The sequence below is a fragment of the Bubalus bubalis genome, chromosome 4 (assembly GCF_019923935.1).
Source record: "Bubalus bubalis isolate 160015118507 breed Murrah chromosome 4, NDDB_SH_1, whole genome shotgun sequence".
NCBI classification, from domain to species: domain Eukaryota; kingdom Metazoa; phylum Chordata; class Mammalia; order Artiodactyla; family Bovidae; genus Bubalus; species Bubalus bubalis.
Window position 1 is genome coordinate 80,393,769 of NC_059160.1, and position 22,398 is coordinate 80,416,166.

The following is a 22,398-nucleotide window of genomic DNA, read 5'->3' on the forward strand; positions in this document are numbered from 1 at the left end:
GAATAAAAAATGATTTTACAGGTATCATGTTTCTATTTGTTGCTGATTTTCAAACCTGTGCTTTTGTTCTTATAAATGATTGAGAATGTGCTTGGATATATGCTTATTGAAAATCACTTTGCTACTGATCTCTGCTGTATAGGTGTGAGGCCAGCTCAAAACATGCCTCACTTTATTTAAAATCATTCATCTGCTCTTCACACACTGTCTAAAGAATGAAGACCATTCCTTTTAGCTAAGCACCTGAGAAGTTCCGTACTGTGTGGTGACCTTGGCCTGTTTAGCTTTAATCTCTCACCATTCCTGCTGACCAACTAGTCCACAGAAATATCCTAAGATTTTTACCTCTGTTCCTTGGTTCACAGCATTCCTTCCACATCCTGTTTTCATTGCTTGTTGCCCAAGTCTTATCCATCCTTCAAGGTGAGGTGAAAGTTGCTCAGTCTGGTCTGACTCTTTGCGACCCCATGGACTCTACAGTCCATGAAATTCTCCAGGACAGAATACTGGAGTGGGTAGCCTTTCCCTTCTCCAGGGGATCTTCCCAACCCAGGGATTGAACCCAGGTCTCCCACATTGCAGGCAGATTCTTTACCTGCTGAGCCACAAGGGAAGCCCTCCATCCTTTAAAGATTAGCTCAAAAGTACAAAACTCATAAGTCATTTTTTGATGTCCTAAATATTAACCCTCTTTTCTAAACTCTGTAACAATAACTATTTTGTCAAATGAGTTTTATAGCAATTTGTGCATATGAGTTATCTCCTCTACTAAGTTGTGAAATTCACATATGTATTTTTATTATTAATAATATTTAGTGAGCTGCAGAATTCTGTTTTATAACTTCATAGTTCTCTTTTTCCCTCTGTCTCAATAGCATGTTAAAATTTTTATTTTTTCACACTTTATGTACTAAAATATTTATTGACCATTTTTATTGTACTTTTCATCAGTTTTTGCATAATCAGATAAATTATTAGTAAATGAGATGATACACATGGTTTGTAATATTACCCATACTAAATCCAGATCAAAAATATAATTTCACTCAAGCTCATATATGTCCTGCATTTTCCTCTAGAGCAAAGGTAGTATGGAGTCCCCCAGTCTCACTGAGCAAATATTGAAAACACTTATTCCAGTTAAATATATTCTTCAGTAGAGTATTAGAAGTCTAGCTGAAATTTCTTTATCCAAATAAACCTAGGTATTTATTACACACAACCCTTATTGAAAATTAGTTAAACTCCAAGGCTACAAAATGTTAAATTCAATAAAGTTCCTATAGGTTCAATATTTCCATTTTGTTTTCTTGGACATCTGTCTGAGAGTTATCTGGGAGAGGAATTATTCACTGTTTTTACTAGTCAGACAACTTGCTGCTAAGCTGCTTCCAAGGATAGCCTATATTTGCATTTAATTGACTTTGTTTGCATGTTAAATGATTATTATTAGCATTGTAATAGGTGTGCTAAGTCACTTCCCCTGTGTCCAACTCTTTGTGACCCTATGGACTGCAGCCTGCCACTGCACTGCAGACTGCACCCTGTCCATGGGATTCTCCAGGCAAGAATACTGGAGTGGGTTGCTGGGCTCTCCTCCAGGGATTCTTCCTGACCCAGGGATCGAACTTATGTCTCTTATGTCTCTTGAAATTTGCAGGCAAGTTCTTTACCACTAGCATCACCTGGGAAGCCCTATCACAATAGGGGTTATATTATAATGTATGTACATCAGTGTCTTCATATAACTTAGATGTTGTTGTTGTTTAGTCACTAAGTCGTGCCATACTCTTTGCAGCCCCATGGATGGTAGCCCACCAGGCCCCTCTGTCCATGGGATTTCCCAGACAAAAATACTAGAGTGGGTTGCCATTTCCTTCTCCAAGGCATCTTTCTAACCCAGAGATCAAACCCCTGTCTCCTGAATTGACAGGCGTATTCTTTATAGATGAGCCATCAAAATTGCAGTAAACTCCTGGAATGCAGAGGGAAGAATAAGTTTCGCAGATATAGCCAAAGAATATTAATAATCTTGACCACTAACACTAAGTAATTAATAATCATCATAGTGTGTATTTTTTATGAAAGTAAAAACCAGTATAAAAATGTATAGCAGCTATTATGTGAAAATATAAGTTTTTATTTCTAAAGCCTTTTAGTTCTAAGAAAAATAACTTAAAACAATGGAAACTGAGTTCCTGCACTATAACAGAATGTTAAAAAAACTATAGCCTCGTGGGTTACAGTCCATGGGTTGCAAAGAGTCAGACACAACTGAGCGACCAAGCACAGCACCGCACAGATAAAAAGAATTGCTTCAGTTCAGTTCATTTGCTCAGTCGTGTCCGACTCTATGCGACCCCATGAATTGCAGCACGCCAGGCTTCCCTGTCCATCACCAACTCCCAGAGTTCACCCAGACTCACGTCCATCGAGTCTGTGATGCCATCTAGCCATCTCATCCTCTGTTGTCTCCTTCTCCTCCTGCCCCCAATCCCTCCCAGCATCAGAGTCTTTTCCAATGAGTCAACTCTTCCCACGAGGTGGCCAAAGTACTGGAGTTTCAGCTTTAGCATCGTTCCTTCCAAAGAACACCCAGGGCTGATCTCCTTTAGAATGGACTGGTTGGATCTCCTTGCAGTCCAAGGGATTCTCAAGAGTCTTCTCCAACACCACATTTCAAAAGCATGAATTCTTCGGCACTCAGCTTTCTTCACTGTCTTAGCATTGATAAAAGTCTAAGCTATAATCATTCTCCAAATTTCATTATTAATAAGATATTCATTTTGCATCAATAAAAATTTGAAATTCAAATAGTCAGATGCATTTCTGCATAGCTTTTGTCAAAAATATATATAAAGTAAACCTTCAGATATGATTTATATATTTATATCATGGAATATAGAATTAAAGTTTTCCTTATTTCTTAAAATAATGATGAGTAATGATATAGTATGACTTTAGTAATATTGTTTACCCACCTCATTATGTTTTTTTATTTAGTCTAGAAAATCATAACCTGGAATCCAGTGATAGGCTTCAAGTGGCCTATGGATCTCCTGAAGTTAAATGGAAAATTCAATGAGTATCTAGATTGTCCTGGGAAGAGAATTTATCACTTTCATTAAATTTCCACAGCCAGCAAAGACCCAAAAGGCCACTTTTAGCTAAAAGACCAAGGAATTTAATCTATTATTCTTTTTACCCCATCTAGACCAAGATTCTCAAAAAAAGAAAACGTAAGGGATTATTTTTCACCTCATGCTAATAATAAACTAATGAATTTTATGTAGTGAGGTCTAATAGCACATTTAGATTATAAATTGCTTTCAATCAGTTTTCTTTCAAATTTTCAAGAATATATCTGTCTATAAATATATTAGCCATGCTATATATTAGACAATATATAAGAGCTTGCTAAATCTGAGGTAAATTAATGCCCAACAGCTTAGATGGTAAAGAATCTGCCGGCCATGCAGGAGACCCTGGTTTGAGCCCTTGGTCAGGAAGATCCCTTAGAAAAGGGACTGACTACCCACTCCAGCATTTTGCCTGAGGAATTCCATGGACAGAAGAGCCTGGTGGGCTACAGTCCATGGGGTCTCTGAGTTGGACACAACCAAGTGACTAATGCACACACACAGTGCTAATTCACACTCAGATATCAGTGATCTGAACTGACGTTTCTAAAATTATGAGAATGTCAGTGCTGTGAGAGGGATAGTGAACAGATTAGAGGGGAAAGTAATTTCCTCTTATGATCACTGAGAAAAAAAATTTGACAATATATCCATCTTAGTACATACACTATTATGCCTTATCAGAAGGTTTAAACAAAAGTAGAAATATTCAGGGATAATTTGGAAAATGTGGATCTTTTAGCTTATGTTCTCTTGCAGTAAATGAATACATAGTGAAAATTTTGTATCCCCCTTATATTCTATGTGTGTGTGCGTGTGTGTGTGTGTATTTGCCAGTTTGGATGGGTGGTTGTGCAGGTAAAGCCTGATGAAGATTTGAATAAGAGTGAAAAATGTATTTTAAGCTTGTGCCTTTCATCATCATTTTTAAATTGAGTTTAGAATGGAGGCAGTGAATTAGTTAAATATGAATGTTTCTAAATATAAAACTGAAATTAAATATAGAAAAACACATAGCTTAAGGAAAATGTAACATTAGATCTGCTTTTGTGGGACTTTTTTACCCAGAGGTAACTCACTTCCCCACTTATCCATTTAATGTTTGGTAGAACTGAGAAATGAAGAAGACAATAGCAAGTGTTGTCAACTGAAAACAATTTATAGAAAATGGCCCAATAATCGAATATAAGCCATTGTCATTCTGTAGCAGTCATAAGTGTTTACATGTAAAAACCTGTAGAACTTCAATTGCTTTACCCACTAGTTAAGTCCACAGACGCTCAAGGAAAAAAGATCATATAAGTGACACACATTGCCTATTTCTCCAGTTATACAAATAATTTCAAGTTATGAGGTAGTACTGGCCATGTAATTTTCACCTTTGATGTCCAAAACTGCATTTTATACTAGTTCTATCCTTTCAGTTTGGAAATATTTCTCTTAGTATTTCTATAGTGTCGACATTATTCTTGTAAAAGCAACCTTTATTTAAACAATGTTGTCCTGGAAGCTCAATATATAGAATTCAAGCTGCCCTGATTGAAAGAAATGAAAACTTTTTTTTTTTTTTTTGGCAAAGTGTTCATTCACTGTTCTAAAAACTCACTAGAAACACAAAACATTTTAGATAAGTCAATAAACATTCTTCATCAGAGCCCAGGCAAATGTAAAGGAATACCATCTCTGAAATAGCATTCAACACAGCCTTTTAGGATTCCAACAAATTTAGATAAATCAAATATTGAACTATGTAAAAAATGACAGGCCATAAAAATGAATCAGCGAGGATTAAAAACAAAACAATAAAGTCTAGAGTCCATCAGATACTCTAATCATCAGAATAAGAATAAAAATAACCATGCTTAAATCTTTAGACAAATAAGAGAGAAAATGATAAAAATTTGGAAATAAGATACTATGAAATGAAGCAGTTTGGGGAAAAAAAGAACTACAAACAATAAACAATCATTGGAAATTTAAAATAAATCATTGGATGGGTTAAATAACAATTACAGACAAATTAAGAAAAGATTAGGGACAGCATTCATAGCAGTTTTCTTCATGATAGCCCAACACTGGAAACAAATGCTCTTAAACACAAGAGTGGTTAAACAAACTGTGGTATACTAGTACTGTGGACTACTATTCAGAAATAAGAATAATCTAGTTATGTGTGCCATTTGGCTATATCTCAAGTGAATGCTGCATGGAAAGCAGCCAATTTGCATACTCTATGAGTCCATTTATTTAGCATTTTTGAAATGAAAATTATAGAGATGGAGACTAGATTATCAGTTGTTATGACTTAAAGAGATTAGAAGAAGGGGAGTGGTTGTAGCCATAAAAATGTAGTGCAGGGAATCCTTATAATGAGATTGTTCTGTATCTTAACTCTGGTCATGGTCACTGAAGTCTACACATGTGATAAAACTAAAAGTTTCTTAGAAATAAGCAAGCACACAGACACACAAACTAATGAAATCTGTACTATAAGTTTGATGGATAGTATCAATGTCAATTTTCTGGTTGTGCTAATATATTTAGTTAGGCAAACTGCTGTGGTGAGTAAATGAATGAAGGATATTCAGGACCTTCCTTCATTAATAGTCACAATTGCATGTGAATCTATAATTTCTCCAAAACTTTTTAACAAAAAAAATCAATAAACATAAAACACACTGAAAATATAAAGAAAATATGTTCATGTTTTCTCTTTTTTCAAAAATAGCATATTACTAGGAAGCGTAGATTACGGCATACTCAGAAGTAATGTTTGAACAAGTGGCATCTACTAAACTGCTTCTGAGGAAGTTGATCCTAGCCTGGGAAGGACTGAGTTGGGCTGCAGCTTTGGCACCAGGGTTGAATTACCAAAGGCAGTAGGGGAGAATGTGTTGCCTGCATCTTTACCCAGAACCCTCCTTCACTCTTTTCCCCTATGCATTACTGTATTCTTTTCAAATAAGTATTGGATATATTTTTAAAGAATGTCATTATGGAGGGCATCAAATTATACCATTCCAGAGTAGCCAAATGTTTAAACCTGGCCTGAGTTGGCAAGTCTCTTTTTTTATAAAACCGCACAATGCTTGTGATGAAGTGGTCTTTAAATGGTTTTCAGAAATTATTGTTCTAGAGAATTCATGGAAAATGGTTTGAAAGTCATAATGTTTTGTTTATAGAATAGATAAAGAATTAGAAATGTGTTTCAGAAAGATAATAAGATCCTTTTTTCCTCCAGTTTATCCTATGCAAACCAAATAGAAGTCTCAACAAATAATTGAAAAAACACTTATGAATATTTGGCTAGATGTCAAGGAAGGGAGCTCTGATGTAAGGACAGGAATGTTATGGGAATGGAAGAAGGCAGTTCAGGTGGTGAGAAAAGAGTTAACTCCAGGTGGTTTTCCCTCACCCTTATATAATTTTAGCACAACTGAACTTTAAGCACTAAATCACACCAAGGAAGATAATCAGCTTCAAAAACTCTAAAGTTAATCAAGAACCACTCAATCTATGTATCAACAGTAAGTAAAAAAAATAGATAAAAAATAAGATGAAATATTCCCCAGCTAGAGCTAATATAAAATGATATGATAAAATATAACTAATATAAAAATGAAGATAACTTTTATAAGAGATTGTAATACCATTCTTGGTATTATGACATTTAAAGTAATTTGTAGATAATTTTAGTGAATTATTTTCCTGTTAGAGCACACACTGACCTCAGTTTAAAATAATATTGTATTAGTGAAAGAGGGAATTTCAGAATAAAACTTTAAAACACAGGCATGTATGACATAGCCAAGGGGATTTAGAACTCAAACAAATTGTTTAATAGCTAAAAGACCTTTATAGTCTAAAATTATTTTTAGTTAAACAAACAAAAAACAGCTATTTTTAGGCTTCTTATATAAGAAACCAAATCAAGATGATTGATACAAATTTCCATTTTGTTATTGTTTTTATAATAAAGGTTATACTTAATAGGTCCCATAAAAGTGTAATTCAGGTTGCTTCATCAAGTAAGTTTTGGTGCACATCAACAGCCCTGTTGTTTTTAGCAAAATATGTTTCTAGAGGACTTAATGCTTTTAAGTTAAAAGAAAAAAGGGTCATTTATAAGGAAAGGTTTCTAGGGATTCATTTGACAGCACTTTGGGGAACATTTATGTAGCTTGCCAAAGTTAAATTCTCTTTTATGAGTGCACTTTTGGACAATATTCAAAAATGGACCATAATATTAGGCCACAAAAGCAAGAAATTAGGCTTTGACATCTGTGTTTTACTACTTTCCATGGCATTTCTGCTGTATTATAAATATCCTTGGTAGTGCTACCAACTGTTAGCACCCTCCTGACACCTGGCTGAACATAATGTTTGTCACTAAAGTTGAAAAAATAGAAAATGCAGTCATGATTATTCTTTTCATATCTGCCCCCCCCATTTTTATATCTTAAATATCATATTAAACAACATTTCTTAATACAAGGCTGAGATTAAAAAACAAACAAAAGGTAAAAAGACTTTGATTCTCTGAAACTTTTAGTTTGATTCTCAATACTAACCTATGCTATGTGAAATTTGGAAATGTTTTGGAAAAAGAATGACTGAAGTTAAAGTGGATAATACAAAACTATGCAAACTATTGAATCCCCAAGTCAAGTTTGTATTTTTATATTAGAAGCTTACATGCATAGTTCTATGTAGATTTTTATTTAGACAAGAATATTATGTGTGTGCATGTGTGTGCATATTTCTACTTTATTTCTAATGCCAAAATACAGTTGCAGAATGGAAATGAATGTAAGTAAGATGTCATCTTTATTTGATGTAATCCCCTGAAGTTTTTATTACTTGGCCTAATGACACGGTTACCAGATTCTTTCTTAAGGAAGTCATTTTGGTTGATGACTAGCTCACTTTTAAATTCTGTGTTGGTTAAGTTAAGCTAATATGGTCAAATAAATAACCTGATGGAAGCTGGCAATATAATTTTTAGTCTGAATAATACTGCTGTATTTTTAACAATCATAATAGTTGGCTAAGTCTTTTCTACAGAAAATACCCTTGGGTATTTATTATTTCCAGATGTTCTGTTAGCAGAGTTCACATCCAAAGCATACTCTCTTTGCTATCCAGACAAACTTAATTTTGAACCATTTACTTGGAGATGTTGTTCCAGATTCATTAGTACTCTTTCTTAAAAAAACATGAAATAAACATTTTCTTTGTTTGAGATAAAAGGGCTCTAATGGCCCTGTTATTAGAAAAGCATGCACAAAAATTACATTTTTTTTCCCTTCTAACTTCTTCAGAGTAGCTACATGAAATACCTGCATTTATCTTAAAGCTGGAATATACAATTTCAAATCTAGAATTAGTCCTGGAGGTCATCTAGACTGTTCCCATCCCTTTTTACTACAAAATTTAGATTTCGAGAGAGACTTGCCTTGAATTACCCATGTATTTTGTGACAGTTATCTTGGAACCTCAATTCAATTTTCTGATAATAGATGTCTTTTAGATAGTAGGAATAAATAAAATCTATAGTTAATTTCTAAAACTTTTGTACCTAAGGCTTTAAAATTTTAATACTTTAATACTCTAAAATGTTCAATAGTTAATTTGGTATAATAGCCAGAAGACTACCAAGTCTGTTGTAGAATTGCTGCTATGAAAGTTACTGATTGCAGTTCTGCTCTGCTCACTTTCCCATTATTGTCCAGCACATGCTAATAAATAGTAGCTGGGGTTTTAAACATCAAGGGAAAAATAAAGCCAGAGACATTTATTTTAAAAGGTTGAATTACCTCCTCTTGGGTTATTTAATGTTGTATTTGTATGGTTAACTCAGGAACCTTGGCTATTTTTGAAAGTAGAAGGAAAATGAGACTGCCGTCACGTTAAAAGTTAGTGGAACTCTTGGTGTTTAATCAGGATTTAGACTTCTGCAGTATCTGGCATAAATATTCACACTGTGTTCAAGAATTCCAATATTCAAATTATTAAATAACCAAAAGTGGATTTACGTTCAAAATTATTATTTAAGCATGGCATGCCTTAATTAATTTGAAAGGACTTTTACATTAATTAATTTAATAACTATAAAATTAGGAAGGACAGATTAAAAAGTTTCATGTGATATACACACAAAGTTAGACAGACATAAAATTATGCATGCACCTTACTAGCCTTCACCCACTAACACACTCACTCTTAGTGAAGACATCCAGAAAAGAGATTCACTTATATAGGCAGAAAGATGTGTGCAGATCATCATCGCCAAATCAAAGAGAATAGTTGAGGTAGTTTTTCAAGTATTTGGGTCAGAAAAACACACATTTACCTCAGATTCTTGGATAATTGCCTTTGCTTTCCACTTACTTTGGCCAAGAAAATTTGCCACAGAGACAGACTACAGATTCCATCTCATCAGTCCTTGAAGGCTGAGACAGGAAAATGGCCCTCCCTGCCCACACTGGTTGGAACAATGACTGACCGGGCGCCATTCAGAGGCATCCTGACCCCAGTTGGCTCTATACCGCAGTAATACATCTATTAATAGTGAAGATTGCCCAGAAATTAAGCTTTCTCATTTCCATTGAGAATCAACTAATTCACAAGCTACTAAGTGCCAGTTCTCCATAACTGTTAAATGCTAAAGCTGAAATGCATATTTGTTTATCATAAATGCAGAATTTAGAAGTAGCTTGATTGTTTCAAAGCTAGAACTTACTAGTAGTTCTATTTATAAAAGCTCTAGTAAAAATAGCAGCTTTCCTAATCACTGCTAAAGCTACAAAGTACAGTAATAATTTGAAATTGTATTTTTTAATGTCAAAACAATGTATATTGACATAAATTCAAGGAAATGTTCAATTATATCAATGAAGTGTGTAGTTCTTTCAGACTGAGATATGATATTTTAAACTTTAAGATGGATCTTGGAAGTGATTTAGTTTAACCCTTCATTTTACAAATTCAAAAATCAAAAATAACAATATGAGGGTTATAAACTGGTAGATGACACTATGAAGAATGCACTGATATAAATTTAATTACTTATTTTTCCCTCATTGAAGTACAGTGAGAGAAGTTTCATTGCAGGATTTCTTCTTTGCTTCAATTAATTGTTCTCTTTGTCTAATAAGCTAACTGGTCAGGTTTTAGCAAACTGGAATTTATTCTTTGCTACAGTGGGTTTATATCCAGGGCTCCCTTAAAACAACAATCAACAAACTTGCTTCTCCTCACTCTGATTCCAGGAGAGAAAGCAGGAAAGCTTTACAGAACTTAATAGCCTGGATCTTGTTAAACACTTCATTTCACTGGTCCCTAATGATCTTAATATATTAATGTATATTTACCAGAGTAATCCAAATTAAACTGACAATTATGTCAAATTACAAGAGGGGTACAGATAATCAGTGATATACACAAGCCTTTATGAGCATGAATAAATGGCAATTGGTTCATATTTTAAAATTAATTTTAATTTACATTGGCAAAATATATATTTATAGCTCCAGTCTTTATGCTGTGAAAGACACATATTTTAATATAAAATAAAAATATTTGTTATTACATAATTTAATGTATCAGTCAGTTCACTTCAGTTGCTTAGTCGTGTCTGACTGTTTGTGACCCCATGAATTGCAGCATGCCAGACCTCCCTGTCCATTACCAACTCCTGAAGTTCATTCAAAGTAATGTTCATCGAGTCAGTGATGCCATCCAGCCATCTCATCCTCTGTCATCCCCTTCTCCTCCTGCCCCCAATCCCTCCCAGCATCAGAGTCTTTTCCAATGAGTCAACTCTTCCCATGAGGTGGCCAAAGTACTGGAGTTTCAGCTTTAGCATCATTCCTTCCAAAGAACACCCAGGACTGATCTTTAGAATGGACTGGTTGGATCTCCTTGCAGTCCAAGGGACTCTCAAGAGTCTTCTCCAGCACCACAGTTTAAAAGCATCAATTCTTCGGCCCTCAGCTTTCTTCACAGTCAAACTCTCACATCCATACATGACCACTGGAAAAACCATAGCCTTGACTAGATGGACCTTTGTTAGCAAAGTAATATCTCTGCTTTTTAATATGCTATCTAGGTTGGTCATAACTTTCCTGCCAAGGAGTAAGCATCTTTTAATTTCATGGTTGCAGTCACCATTGCAGTGATTTTGGAGCCCCCAAAAATAAAGTCTGACACTGTTTCCCCATCTATTTCCCATGAAGTGATGAGACCAGATGCCATGATCTTTGTTTTCTGAATGTTGAGTTTTAAGCCAACTTTTTTACTCTCCTCTTTCACTTTCATCAAGAGGCTTTTGAGTTCCTCTTCACTTTTTGCCATAAGGGTGGTGTCATCTGCATATCTGAGGTTATTGATATTTCTCCCGGCAATCTTGATTCCAGCTTGTGCTTCTTCCAGTCCAGCGTTTCTCATGATGTACTCTGCATATAAGTTAAATAAGCAGGGTGATAATATACAGCCTTGACATACTCCTTTTCCTATTTGGAACCAGTCTGTTGTTCCATGTCCAGTTCTAACTGTTGCTTCCTGACCTGCATACAGGTTTCTCAAGAGGCAGATCAGGCGGTCTGGTATTCCCATCTCTTTCAGAATTTTCCACAGTTTATTGTGATCCACACAGTCAAAGGCTTTGGCATAGTCAATAAAGCAGAAATAGATGTTTTTCTGGAACTCTTGCTTTTTCCATGATCCAGCTGATGCCGGCAATTTGATCTCTGGTTCCTCTGCCTTTTCTAAAACCAGCTTGAACATCAGGAAGTTCACGGTTCCCATATTGCTGAAGCCTGGCTTGGAGAATTTTGAGCATTACTTTACTAGCATGTGAGATGAGTGCAATTGTGTGGTAGTTTGAGCATTCTTTGGCATTGCCTCTCTTTGGGACTGGAATGAAAACTGACCTTTTCCAGTCCTGTGGCCACTGCTGAGTTTTCCAAATTTGCTGGCATATTGAGTGTAGCACTTTCACAGCATCATCTTTTAGGATTTGAAAGAACTCAACTGGAATTCCATCACCTCCACTAGCTTTGTTTATAGTGATGCTTTCTAAGGCCCACTTGACTTCACATTCCAGGATGTCTAGCTCTAGGTGAGTGATCACACCATCGTGATTATCTTAGTCGTGAAGATCTATTTTGTATAGTTCTTCTGTGTATTCTTGCCACCTCTTCTTAATATCTTCTGCTTCTGTTAGGTCCATACCATTTCTGTCCTTTATTGAGCCCATCTTTGCATGAAATGTTCCCTTGGTATCTCTAATTGTATAATATATGACAAATCATATACTATATATAATAATAAAATACATATTGCAAGTATCCATTTATTATATTATTCAAGGGTATATAATATTTACTAAAGGTTTACTTTTACCAGGCACTATTTTAAGAGATGGATGGATACTGTTGTTATCTCCATTTTACACATGAGGAAATTGAGTCCCAGAGAGGCTAAGTTACTTGCCTAAGGTTATTCAGATACTAAGCAAAAAGATAAGATTTGAATATAGGCAGTCCCGCTTCATATATAATGCCCAGTTCATTGCTCAAAGCAATGTAATTAAGCACTAATTCAAATATATTCAGAGATAAAGTAATCAATGTGAAAAGTTAAAATGTAGGCCTTTTTTTGATAATAAATATTAATTTCATATAAAAGTTACTGATGCAAATTTTTCAATTTTATTTTTGCCCATAATGTATTTATGATAGGTCTGGTGACAAAAGAAAGCTATAATATTTTTTCCTCTATTAACATTATAAATTATAATTACAATAGCAAAAAGAGTAAATAAATCATAATAGATAGTTTAAACTTGATTTTTACAATGTGTTTTTTGGCCTTAAAAATAGTTCATTCAAAATGTTTAAATGTTTTAGATTAAAATGTATGTGTCTACAGAACTTTCATATAAATTTTTTCAGGTCATCCTAACAAAACTGCTGCACGTTAGAAGTGCAAGGATTTATCTTTCTCACTTTTCTTTAATATTTAACTTCCCCAGATATAAAATCAGATCAGATAATTTTTATTTTGCATCCTTTTATACTGTTGATATATGGTTTGTTTTATCAAATTAGTTAAATTGTCCACCCGAACACCCTGAGGCATTGATAATTAGAAGTTAATTTACAGAGTAAACTTTTAAGTTACTTGAAATTAGAATTTCTTAATATCTTCTGTTCTTGGTTCATTTTATTTAAAAAAGAATAGAAAACACCTGAGCTTCATTATTGAAAAAATAATCAACAGAAGACTCAATGGCATATAATTCTTTTTAAGCAAAACAATTTTTTTTGATATGCTTCTTGTGAAATCTGCCATTTCGAGTTTCAGAAATGTGCCATTATTTCCTCATAGTACCTTTTGCAGACTGGCTTCCTGCCACTCCCATCTTCTTCCCACCAGCTAACCTCACTAACCTGGGAGTTTGACTGGGTCACAGAACTTTTTATACCCAAGCAAAAGAAAATGAAGGAAATCAGAGAAAACCTTTACCCTCTAAACCTGTGGTCAGTTTAAGAAGCTGCAGAGAGGGGATTTTTGTCCTTTTGAATTCCTATCACATAGCTCATCTGACTACCATCATCACTGTGGTTAAGTGAGATAGACTAAAGAGAAGGGCAGAGATGTTGAAAGGGTAATCCAACCTACTGTGAATCTCTACTGGTATTCTACAAAGCCAGCTATTTTGGGGTTACACCTTCCCTGTTTCCTCCTTAAAGGTGACTACATGATTCAGTCCTTGTGTGCTAGACCCCCACACATGTGTTTAAATCTGGCTTAGGATATCTCTTTAGATTAGTACAATGGGAAGCTCTCTCTGCCAAACACTTTTCCATTATAATGTTTAACTGACCGATACACTCATGAGTGAATGCAGATTCTGGAATAAATCCAAAAGATTTTTTTATTTTCCAAAAAAGTAAAATGCCATTTTGATTTCTAATTGTCCAGTGATAGTAATAGTCATTCTGTGGACATGGGGTGAGGTGAGGAACTTGGTTGGGGTCCATGTGCATTTCCCAGGACACTGCTGGAACACCAACCCCTTTATCTGAAAGTACATTGGGATGAAGGTAAGCAAGAGCTAGCAAAATTAAAAGGATATACTTGAATCTGCTTCATTTTTACAAAAAAATAATGTACAAAATTATGAATTTTTGATATTCTTAGCAGCAAAAAATGCGTGACCCACTAGAATGTAGGTGTGTCACAGAGTAGTCTGGGCTCTGTCACACTGAGGAATATACTCCTGAGCATCAGCTCACTACATTCTTCAGGGCCTCAATAGCCAGTGTTTGAGCCCCCTGCACATCTCTGAGAATTTCTTCAGGGGCAAGGGACTGTTCCTGAATAGAAGACACCAGGTGCTTCTGATTGTGGTTTAAACAACTTGGAGGACCACTATTTGATATATTCCTTCAAAGGCTGAAAGCTACTGTTAACTAATTCAAGAAACAGCAGTCTAATGTGCAACTGTTTAGGGAGGCTTCCTGTGTGACTGTTCACAACTCCCTCTCTCTCTGCAAAAATACCAAGACTTCATTTGAAAGGGAGAAAAAAGAATATCTCAAAAATTATCAACTTCAGCTCTCATCAAAAGACTTGGAAATCTCTAACATTTGAAAGACACATAGAAGGGACAAATGCATTAAGTAACCTTTGTTACCATTTATCATAGGACTAAATTTGCAACAAGTAGTCAGCAATTTTCCTAGCAAGTTTTTCTATACACTATTACTCCTATTTAAATAACTATAACTAGGAGGATACTAGTGGTTACAAAATAGCCTAATTATAATCAAACTATCCCTAGTTATAGTAAGGAAACATAGGAGGATGAACATCTTGTTAATGTCATGATTTTCTATAATGGTATAGTTATACTAATATATGATATAGTCATTAAAAGATCCACGTGATGCAAAGGGAATGGTCTGGCTTTTGGTATTATGTGAGCATAGATTTAAAGAGCACTTCACCTGCTGAATAACCTGTGGTCTTGTAGGTCTCAGAGTCCATATTTATGTAAGAGAATAATAACAACTCCAGTTCACGTGTTGCCCATGATGACTTTTATAAACATTTTCTTTTACTTCGCTCCCCTTTTGTCATAATGTTCATATAGACATGAATAATAAATATATTTCTCAAGACACAGGTTCCTACAACTTCCAGCTCCAATCTCTGATTAATTTTTTAAGTCACAGCTTAAATTTACCCTCAAGCTTTTTTTCTTAATTAGAAGTCTTGAAGGCACAAACATATTTTCAGTGGGAAGACTTGTTCTTTGTGGAGTGAAATCACAAAGGCTTTAGGAGTTTTTTGTTTTGTTTCATTTGTTTATAGAGGGGAAGAGGGGATTCGGTTACAACTCTTATTCTTTAGAAAGTCAGTCACTATTTCTGAGGGAAACAGGTTGAATGGGCCAAAGCTTGTCTCTTCAGGCTTCTCCTTTTTGGACTCTCATCCACAATGTCTAGAAGTTGTTCTTTGTTCGTATTTCAACTTACCAATTAAGGATATATGACAAATTTTCAAAGTACATGGCTTCCTGCTCCTAAACGGGCATCGACACTTGCCCTTCAGCCTTGATCTTTCCTCTTGCAGGTAAAAACAGAAAAGATGGAGAGAAAAACATGGTGGATCCTTTTCTCCCCGTCTGTGCAAGCCTGCCTCCAACCTGGTGATCGCTGACACTCACTATTTGTGTGAAAACTTGTTTTTAACACATTATACTAGATTTTACTAATTAATTCAATATTGTAGCTTCTGAAGTTCCCCCTGCCAAAATCCAATTCCTAGAGGATTTTTTCCTTTTGGACACCTAAACATACTTTGAACAGAAAGATACTTGAAAATAATAATATAGTTTTACTAATATCTGAAAACTGTCTGCTGAACTAACCCAGTACATCATATGATGGCCAAGTAAAATTTTTGTGTTTTCATGTCCTGTCTTTCTTTGAAATTACATATCTCAGAAATTAGCTCATTATCTGAAAAAAAATATGAAAAATTGGTGAATTATAGTACAAGAGTATTGCCACTGAATGGACTGTTTGATTTACCCAAGCAGGTAATGAACAAACCTGTTGTCAAATTCACTAATGAGTCATCTTAATTAGGATGTAAGCTAAGGGGCATTATTCCCGTGGCCTTCTGTACCCTGGTTCCATATATATAATTTGGCAAGAAAAGACGTAGAGCAGCAAGAAACAACTGAAGCCTGCTCATGGCCCTGTAGGGTTTTTGGAACAATTCCTGGAACTGGGAAGTGAAATTGGACAGCATGTGGAGAAAACTGTCATCTCAGTAGCTAGATTTAAGTGAAGATAACAAAGTGATTAACAGCATGTATACATATTTAATTGTTAACTCCTAGCATCGGCCTTCTTGGATCTTTATTTTGAAAGGAAGGTCAAGACTTTTTGGAAGGACATGGGTAGAAATGAGAGACTAATATTGGAACTGCTTAAATTTCATTATTTGAAAATGTTTCCCTTTCCCCGCTTTGGTCAAACAAACATGCTTAAAATTCTTATTTCTTCACAAGAAATACTTTTGCTCTTCTTAAACAGGCTTACTCTTAGGCATGGGATATTATATGAATATCTCCTTTAGTAACTGTAGCATTCCCATCTGTGGTTGGAATAACTCTTAGGGAAGTTTTGAGAGAAATATATATGAATCCCAAATATTTAAGTAATTAAAAAACAATTGATCAGCCATCTTAAAGGAATACATATCTCTGGCTCAAAATGTTACTTATTTCCATCATTTTTTACTTCTCATTTTCTAGTCTCAATTATTGTCACAGAAAGAAGCATCCTAGAATGTAGACTGGAGATCTAGGGCAATTTCCATTTTAATAAGATTTTTAAAAATAATTTGAGATTGTCCTGTATCCATAAATATTGCCATGGAGATGTACATGAATCAGCATTGTGGGCCCCTTAAGTGATGTCTAATTGAAAGTATACCAGCAATATATACCATCAGATATGAATATAGTTTGGGAAAGGATCAATAAAAATTAGAAAGGAAACCACATGGCAAGTATGAAAAGTCCCAGGAAAAAAAGAAGCTTTCCTTCTCTAGTTTCTTTAGATAAACTGTATCAATATCAGCTAGAATTACATAGATTCATTTACCTCCCTTTAACCTCATTCTCATTTCTAATGGGGATCTAAGTTCATTTTTATCAAGTAGAAGGTTAAAATACCATTGTTAGAGGTTAAAAACTACCATATTCCCATTTAATATTCAGCTTCTTCTTAATACAGCCTTACTTTCATGCATTGGAGAAGGAAATGGCAACCCACTCCAGTGTTCTTGCCTGGAGAATCCCAGGGATGGGGGAGCCTGGTTGGCTGCCATCTATGGGGTCGCACAGAGTCGGACACTACTGAAGCGACTTAGCAGCAGCAGCATGCTTCAACAACACCACACGTCAATTTGTGTTATATTACCTTATGATAAAGCAGTTGTCTTAACTAATTTTCAGAACAAGAACAGGCTTGTAGTAAAAAAGGGACTTCAGTTGATGTATTTTTGTAAAGAAGAAGCCACCTGCCTTAATATAACATGTTCTTTCAGCATTGTTATTTTCAGATTTCTTTATTTTAAAAGGGACAATAATTTACACTGAACTTTTCATTAAGCTTTTCATTGACATTTAGCATTCAAACTTTTCATTATGATTTACTATTTTAGTAAAAATAAACAGTGAACCACGGGATAGGATATTATATGTGATGGTTTGTTCTTAATTGCTTACTGAGCAATTACAAGTGGAAATAGGATGACATTGGGATGTGTTTCCTGTTTAGTGTCAAAGCTTATATTAAATGTGTGCTATGTGGAGTGGAATCCCAGAAGGACCAACAGTATGTTGGATCCAATTCCAACCACAGTTGTTTAGAAAGCCAGTCAGTGTTTAAGCAGAAGAAAGTGCGTTAAGGTTTTTGGCTAAGTGTTGTCACTGACTCATGATGCTTGACTACTATGCATCCTGTTTAATCTTGGAGGATCCCAGTTTCAAATCTTCTATGCCACTTGACTTAAATGAAAATGAATCTCAATTATTGATGGAATGAATAATGGGATACATGTGTCTTTTTCAACTACAATAGCTAGAACATGGAAGCAACCTAGATGTCCAGATGAATGGATAAAGAAGTTGTGGTACACATACACAAGGAATATTACTCAGACATAAAAAGGAATACCTTTGAGTCAGTTCTAATGAGGTGGATGAACCTAGAACCTATTATACAGAGTGAAGTAAGTCAGAAAGAGAAAGATAAATACTGTATTCTAACACATATATACGGAATCTAGAAAAATGGTACTGAAGAATTTATTTACAGGGCAGCAATAGAAAAACAGATATAGAAAATGGACTTATATGGACATGGGGAGAGGGGAGGAGAGGGTGAATGTATGTAAAGAGTAACATGGAAACTTACATTACCATATGTAACATAGATAGCCAACAGGAATTTGCTGTATGGCTCAGGAAACTCAAACAGGGGCTCTGTATCAATCTAGAGGGATGGGATAGGGAGGGATATGGGAGGGAGGTTCAAAAGGGAGGGGGTATATGTATAGCTATGGCTGATTCATGTTGAGGTTTGACAGAAAACAATAAGTCTGTAAAGCAATTATCCTTCAATTAAAAAATAAATTAAAAAATTATTGATGTAGAAAATATAGTCAACTTATAATGTGTGAATAATCATTTTGAAAAAATAAATTTTCTTCTATTTTTCCTCAAATGTCACTGACTATTTCCTCAAATGTCACTAAACTATTTCACAGACTGTTACTACAATCCTAAAGAAGAAATGATGGAATTGAGAAATAATTGTATTTCTGCTCATTTTTTCCTTCTAATTATTTTATATATGAAAGAGACTGAGTGGAAATCACATCTGTATTTTGTTCATACATAGTTTTTTTTTTTTTCCTAAAAAATTGGTAAATTTCAGGAAAGATTAACAAACACTTTTACAATAATAAAAACAAAACCTTAGGATGTAATACAGTAGGAATTTATATGATGTATTTATGTGATGTATTTATCTTCATTTATCTGAGTTAACAGATCACAAAAAAGATATAAAAAGCTATAATCAATGTAACACAGTTTTTATCATTTTCCCAAAAATGCACACTAATGCCCAAGTAATTCATATTCTCCGCAACATGAAAGGTCTCTAAAGGAAAGCTCTCAAGGCCATTTTTTAATTTGAATCTGGTAATATTGTTTTTAAATGATTGTTTTCATTGTAGTAAATGAAAAGCCTGATGGTGAATCAGTTGTGTTCAAATCTTAGCTTTAGCTTTGCTAGCTGGATGACTGTGGTTATTTTATTTAATCTATTCATGTCTGGATTTCCTCATCTATTAAGGAGTGAAAATAACGTGCTTACATTTTAGGGTTATTTGTAAGAATTATAAAAGACTCAGATATAATAAGGATTTACTAAAATATATTATTTTGTTTGCCAGTAGTCAGTGATTTAATAGTAAATATATTGAGAACCTAGAAAAATTTTGGAAAAGTGAGTATGGATGTGGCCAGTGAGATTCCGTTGGACCACAGAAAGTGGTTCATAACCACTCTGGCTATGTCCAGAAGGATGGTCAGTTTCTAAATGCCTGCCTTTGTGCTGAGGAACTAGTGGCTGCATTATTTTATTTTCTGCCACAGCACTTTTCTCTCCATTTTGAACAGAAAAACAGAGCAAGTAACATGAGCTACACTGCTTAGAAAACCTTTCTGCTGGGAGACAGTGCAAGCCTGGCCACGTTTCTCTCCACAGTACCCCTCTAGTTTCGCTGCATCCTGGTTCCTTTGTACACACTAGAGGGCCTTCACATGACCAGTTTTCCTTATCTCCAAAAAATTTACCAGAAACAACTTAATTTTGAGTGGAAAGAACTGGTGTTTACCAGGACAATCTGATAAACAGATCCTTGTTAATTATACAAATATTAATCCTCTCCAACAGCTCAGACGTGCAGAAAGCTCTTACAGGTGTAACAATGATAGTATTCAAACTAAAACTTACTAAGGGCTTTCTGTAGACCAGGCCTAGCACTACATTCCTTAAAGATTTTTATTTTAATCCTAACAACAATCTGGTCAGTTTTTATGACTCCTATTTTATACCTGAGAAAATGAAAGCTTAGTCAATGTGATAAACTTGCCCAAGATAAATCAAGGCACTGAATTTAAAATCAAGCCTTTTTCAACTCTAAAATCTCTGTTCTTTAGTAGTATATTTCCTCTCAGGTATTTCCTAGGGGATATTTGTATTTAATTACTACATGGAAAAAAACCTACTTGGTAAATTACTACCAAGATATATTGCCACACTATGGTTTTGGGGTTATTAACCAACTCCTTTCCATTTATTTTCTCAATTTCACCTGCTTAATGCAATACAGTTTCAGAGCAAATGAAAGAATGGAGATTGTGTTGTGTATAACTGTTATGTTTACAGAGCTCTGAAGGTCAATGTGATAAATTTATTTATGTCTTCACCAAATATTTATTAAGAAGGGTCAGTATAGGCCAGGCATATATCAGAGAAAGAAATGCATAAATATAATTACAGCCTTTTGCTTCATATTGTTCCTCAGTGAATGGGATGAATTATTATGCATATAGTATCCCAATTAATGCATTATTAATATGCAGCTTTAACCTGACCTTTCCAAAAGTCATTCATTTGCCATCCGAAAATTTCAGAGAGTAATACTGGGGAAATGATTTACACCTTAATGATAAAAGACTAACCTATGGCGATTTTGCCTTAAATTCCCTTTAACATTTCCTTATGCTCAGAAAAAGTGTATGAATGCCTGCACTATAAGACTTTCTCTTTTTTTAAAAAAATATAGTTTTTAATTTTTCATTTCTAAATTTTAATTTTAATACTCTGAAATATACCACTCAGTAATTGACTTGGGCTGATGCTTAATGTGAAGTAAGGAACATTGTGGTTCTGATCAAGAATGTGTATTGTTTTTCAGTGTAGTCTTTACATATGGAAAATGCAACATGTTCTTTCTGAATATCAAATGTGGTTTATATAATTTATGTGGCTATTTTCATTAATTTTGGATGGCATATTATTGTTACTTTTAATTAACATCAGTAAGTATAAAAATACTATTACATATTATATATTTATAAGAATCTATTTGCCCTTATTAATTTATGTTTTGTGCTTCTAAATAAAAGTTACTATCATAAATAGGCTGTGTCTTGTGTTATTTTACTGTTAGTAGTAATGCAACTGTGTTGTTCTATACACATTTTTCTCTTTGGGACCAATTACAAAGAAATTGGTGCAGGTTTGGAGTGTTATCTATACCTCTGTAAAGACCAAAGCCCATGTGGAGAACAAGGCCCTGTAGATAAAGCAGCTGATCTGACATTTAAACGGGAAGGCACTTAAATAATGTACCCATTTTCTCTAGCTGCTCTCAAGATTTCTCTTTGTATTTGCTTTCACCTAAAAGATAAAAACATGTGTTTTATTCAATACTTAAAAAATTTGCCACTCTGCTAACGTTGTTGATTATTTTGTTCAATGTGCCTAATTCAATCGGGGATGGCCTCCTTTCTGATGCAAAGAAAAGTGATGTCATTGTCTGAAATGTCTATCTTAGGAGTTCTCTGGCAACAGAACCTTGTTTAGCATTGTAAGTGGTAGACACTACATTACCATCTAAAGAACTTTTTCTCACAATTTTAAAAAGAAGACATCATGATGCAAAGTCTAAGCATGCTGTAACCCATAAACTTGGCATTTGCTACTGTCTTTTACAGTTACTTATTTATTGTGCCATTTCACCCTTTGCACGACAAAGATCTGTTCAAAGCCCGAAAGTTATGTCTCATTTATCTTTTCATTTCTCCCACTCAACACAGTGTTCTCAGTTTAGAGAATAAATGAATAATATCAATACTGAGTTATTAAGCATCTGTGAAATCCTATTTTTAACATTGTCTTATGACCTGTTTCTGCAGTATAATTCTTCTGACCTGTTTCTTCAGTATATTATTTGATGTTTTTAGATCATTCCTGGTATGCCTGAATTAATAGTTGTTTTCTACCTTTTATATACACAGAAATATTTCTTTTAATATTATTTCTATTACTTTAACTAACATAGAATGTATTACCCAAAATGGAACATACAG

At 34.5% G+C, this 22,398-nt stretch overlaps 1 protein-coding gene across 3 annotated transcripts in view; it reads left to right on the forward strand.

The window, feature by feature from the left end:
* CNTN1 (contactin 1) overlaps positions 1-22,398 on the forward strand; it is a 404,810-nt gene that overhangs the window by 287,176 nt on the left and 95,236 nt on the right. Inside the window, exon 16 of one of the 3 annotated variants that reach the window (XM_006055956.4) lies at positions 15,786-16,126. The exons of the other annotated variants lie outside the window; for them this stretch is intronic. Coding sequence (XP_006056018.1) covers positions 15,786-15,865 — 80 coding nt within the window. The 3' untranslated portion in view covers positions 15,866-16,126. Of the gene's footprint in view, positions 1-15,785; positions 16,127-22,398 lie in introns of those variants that run through there. 3 annotated transcript variants of the gene reach the window in all.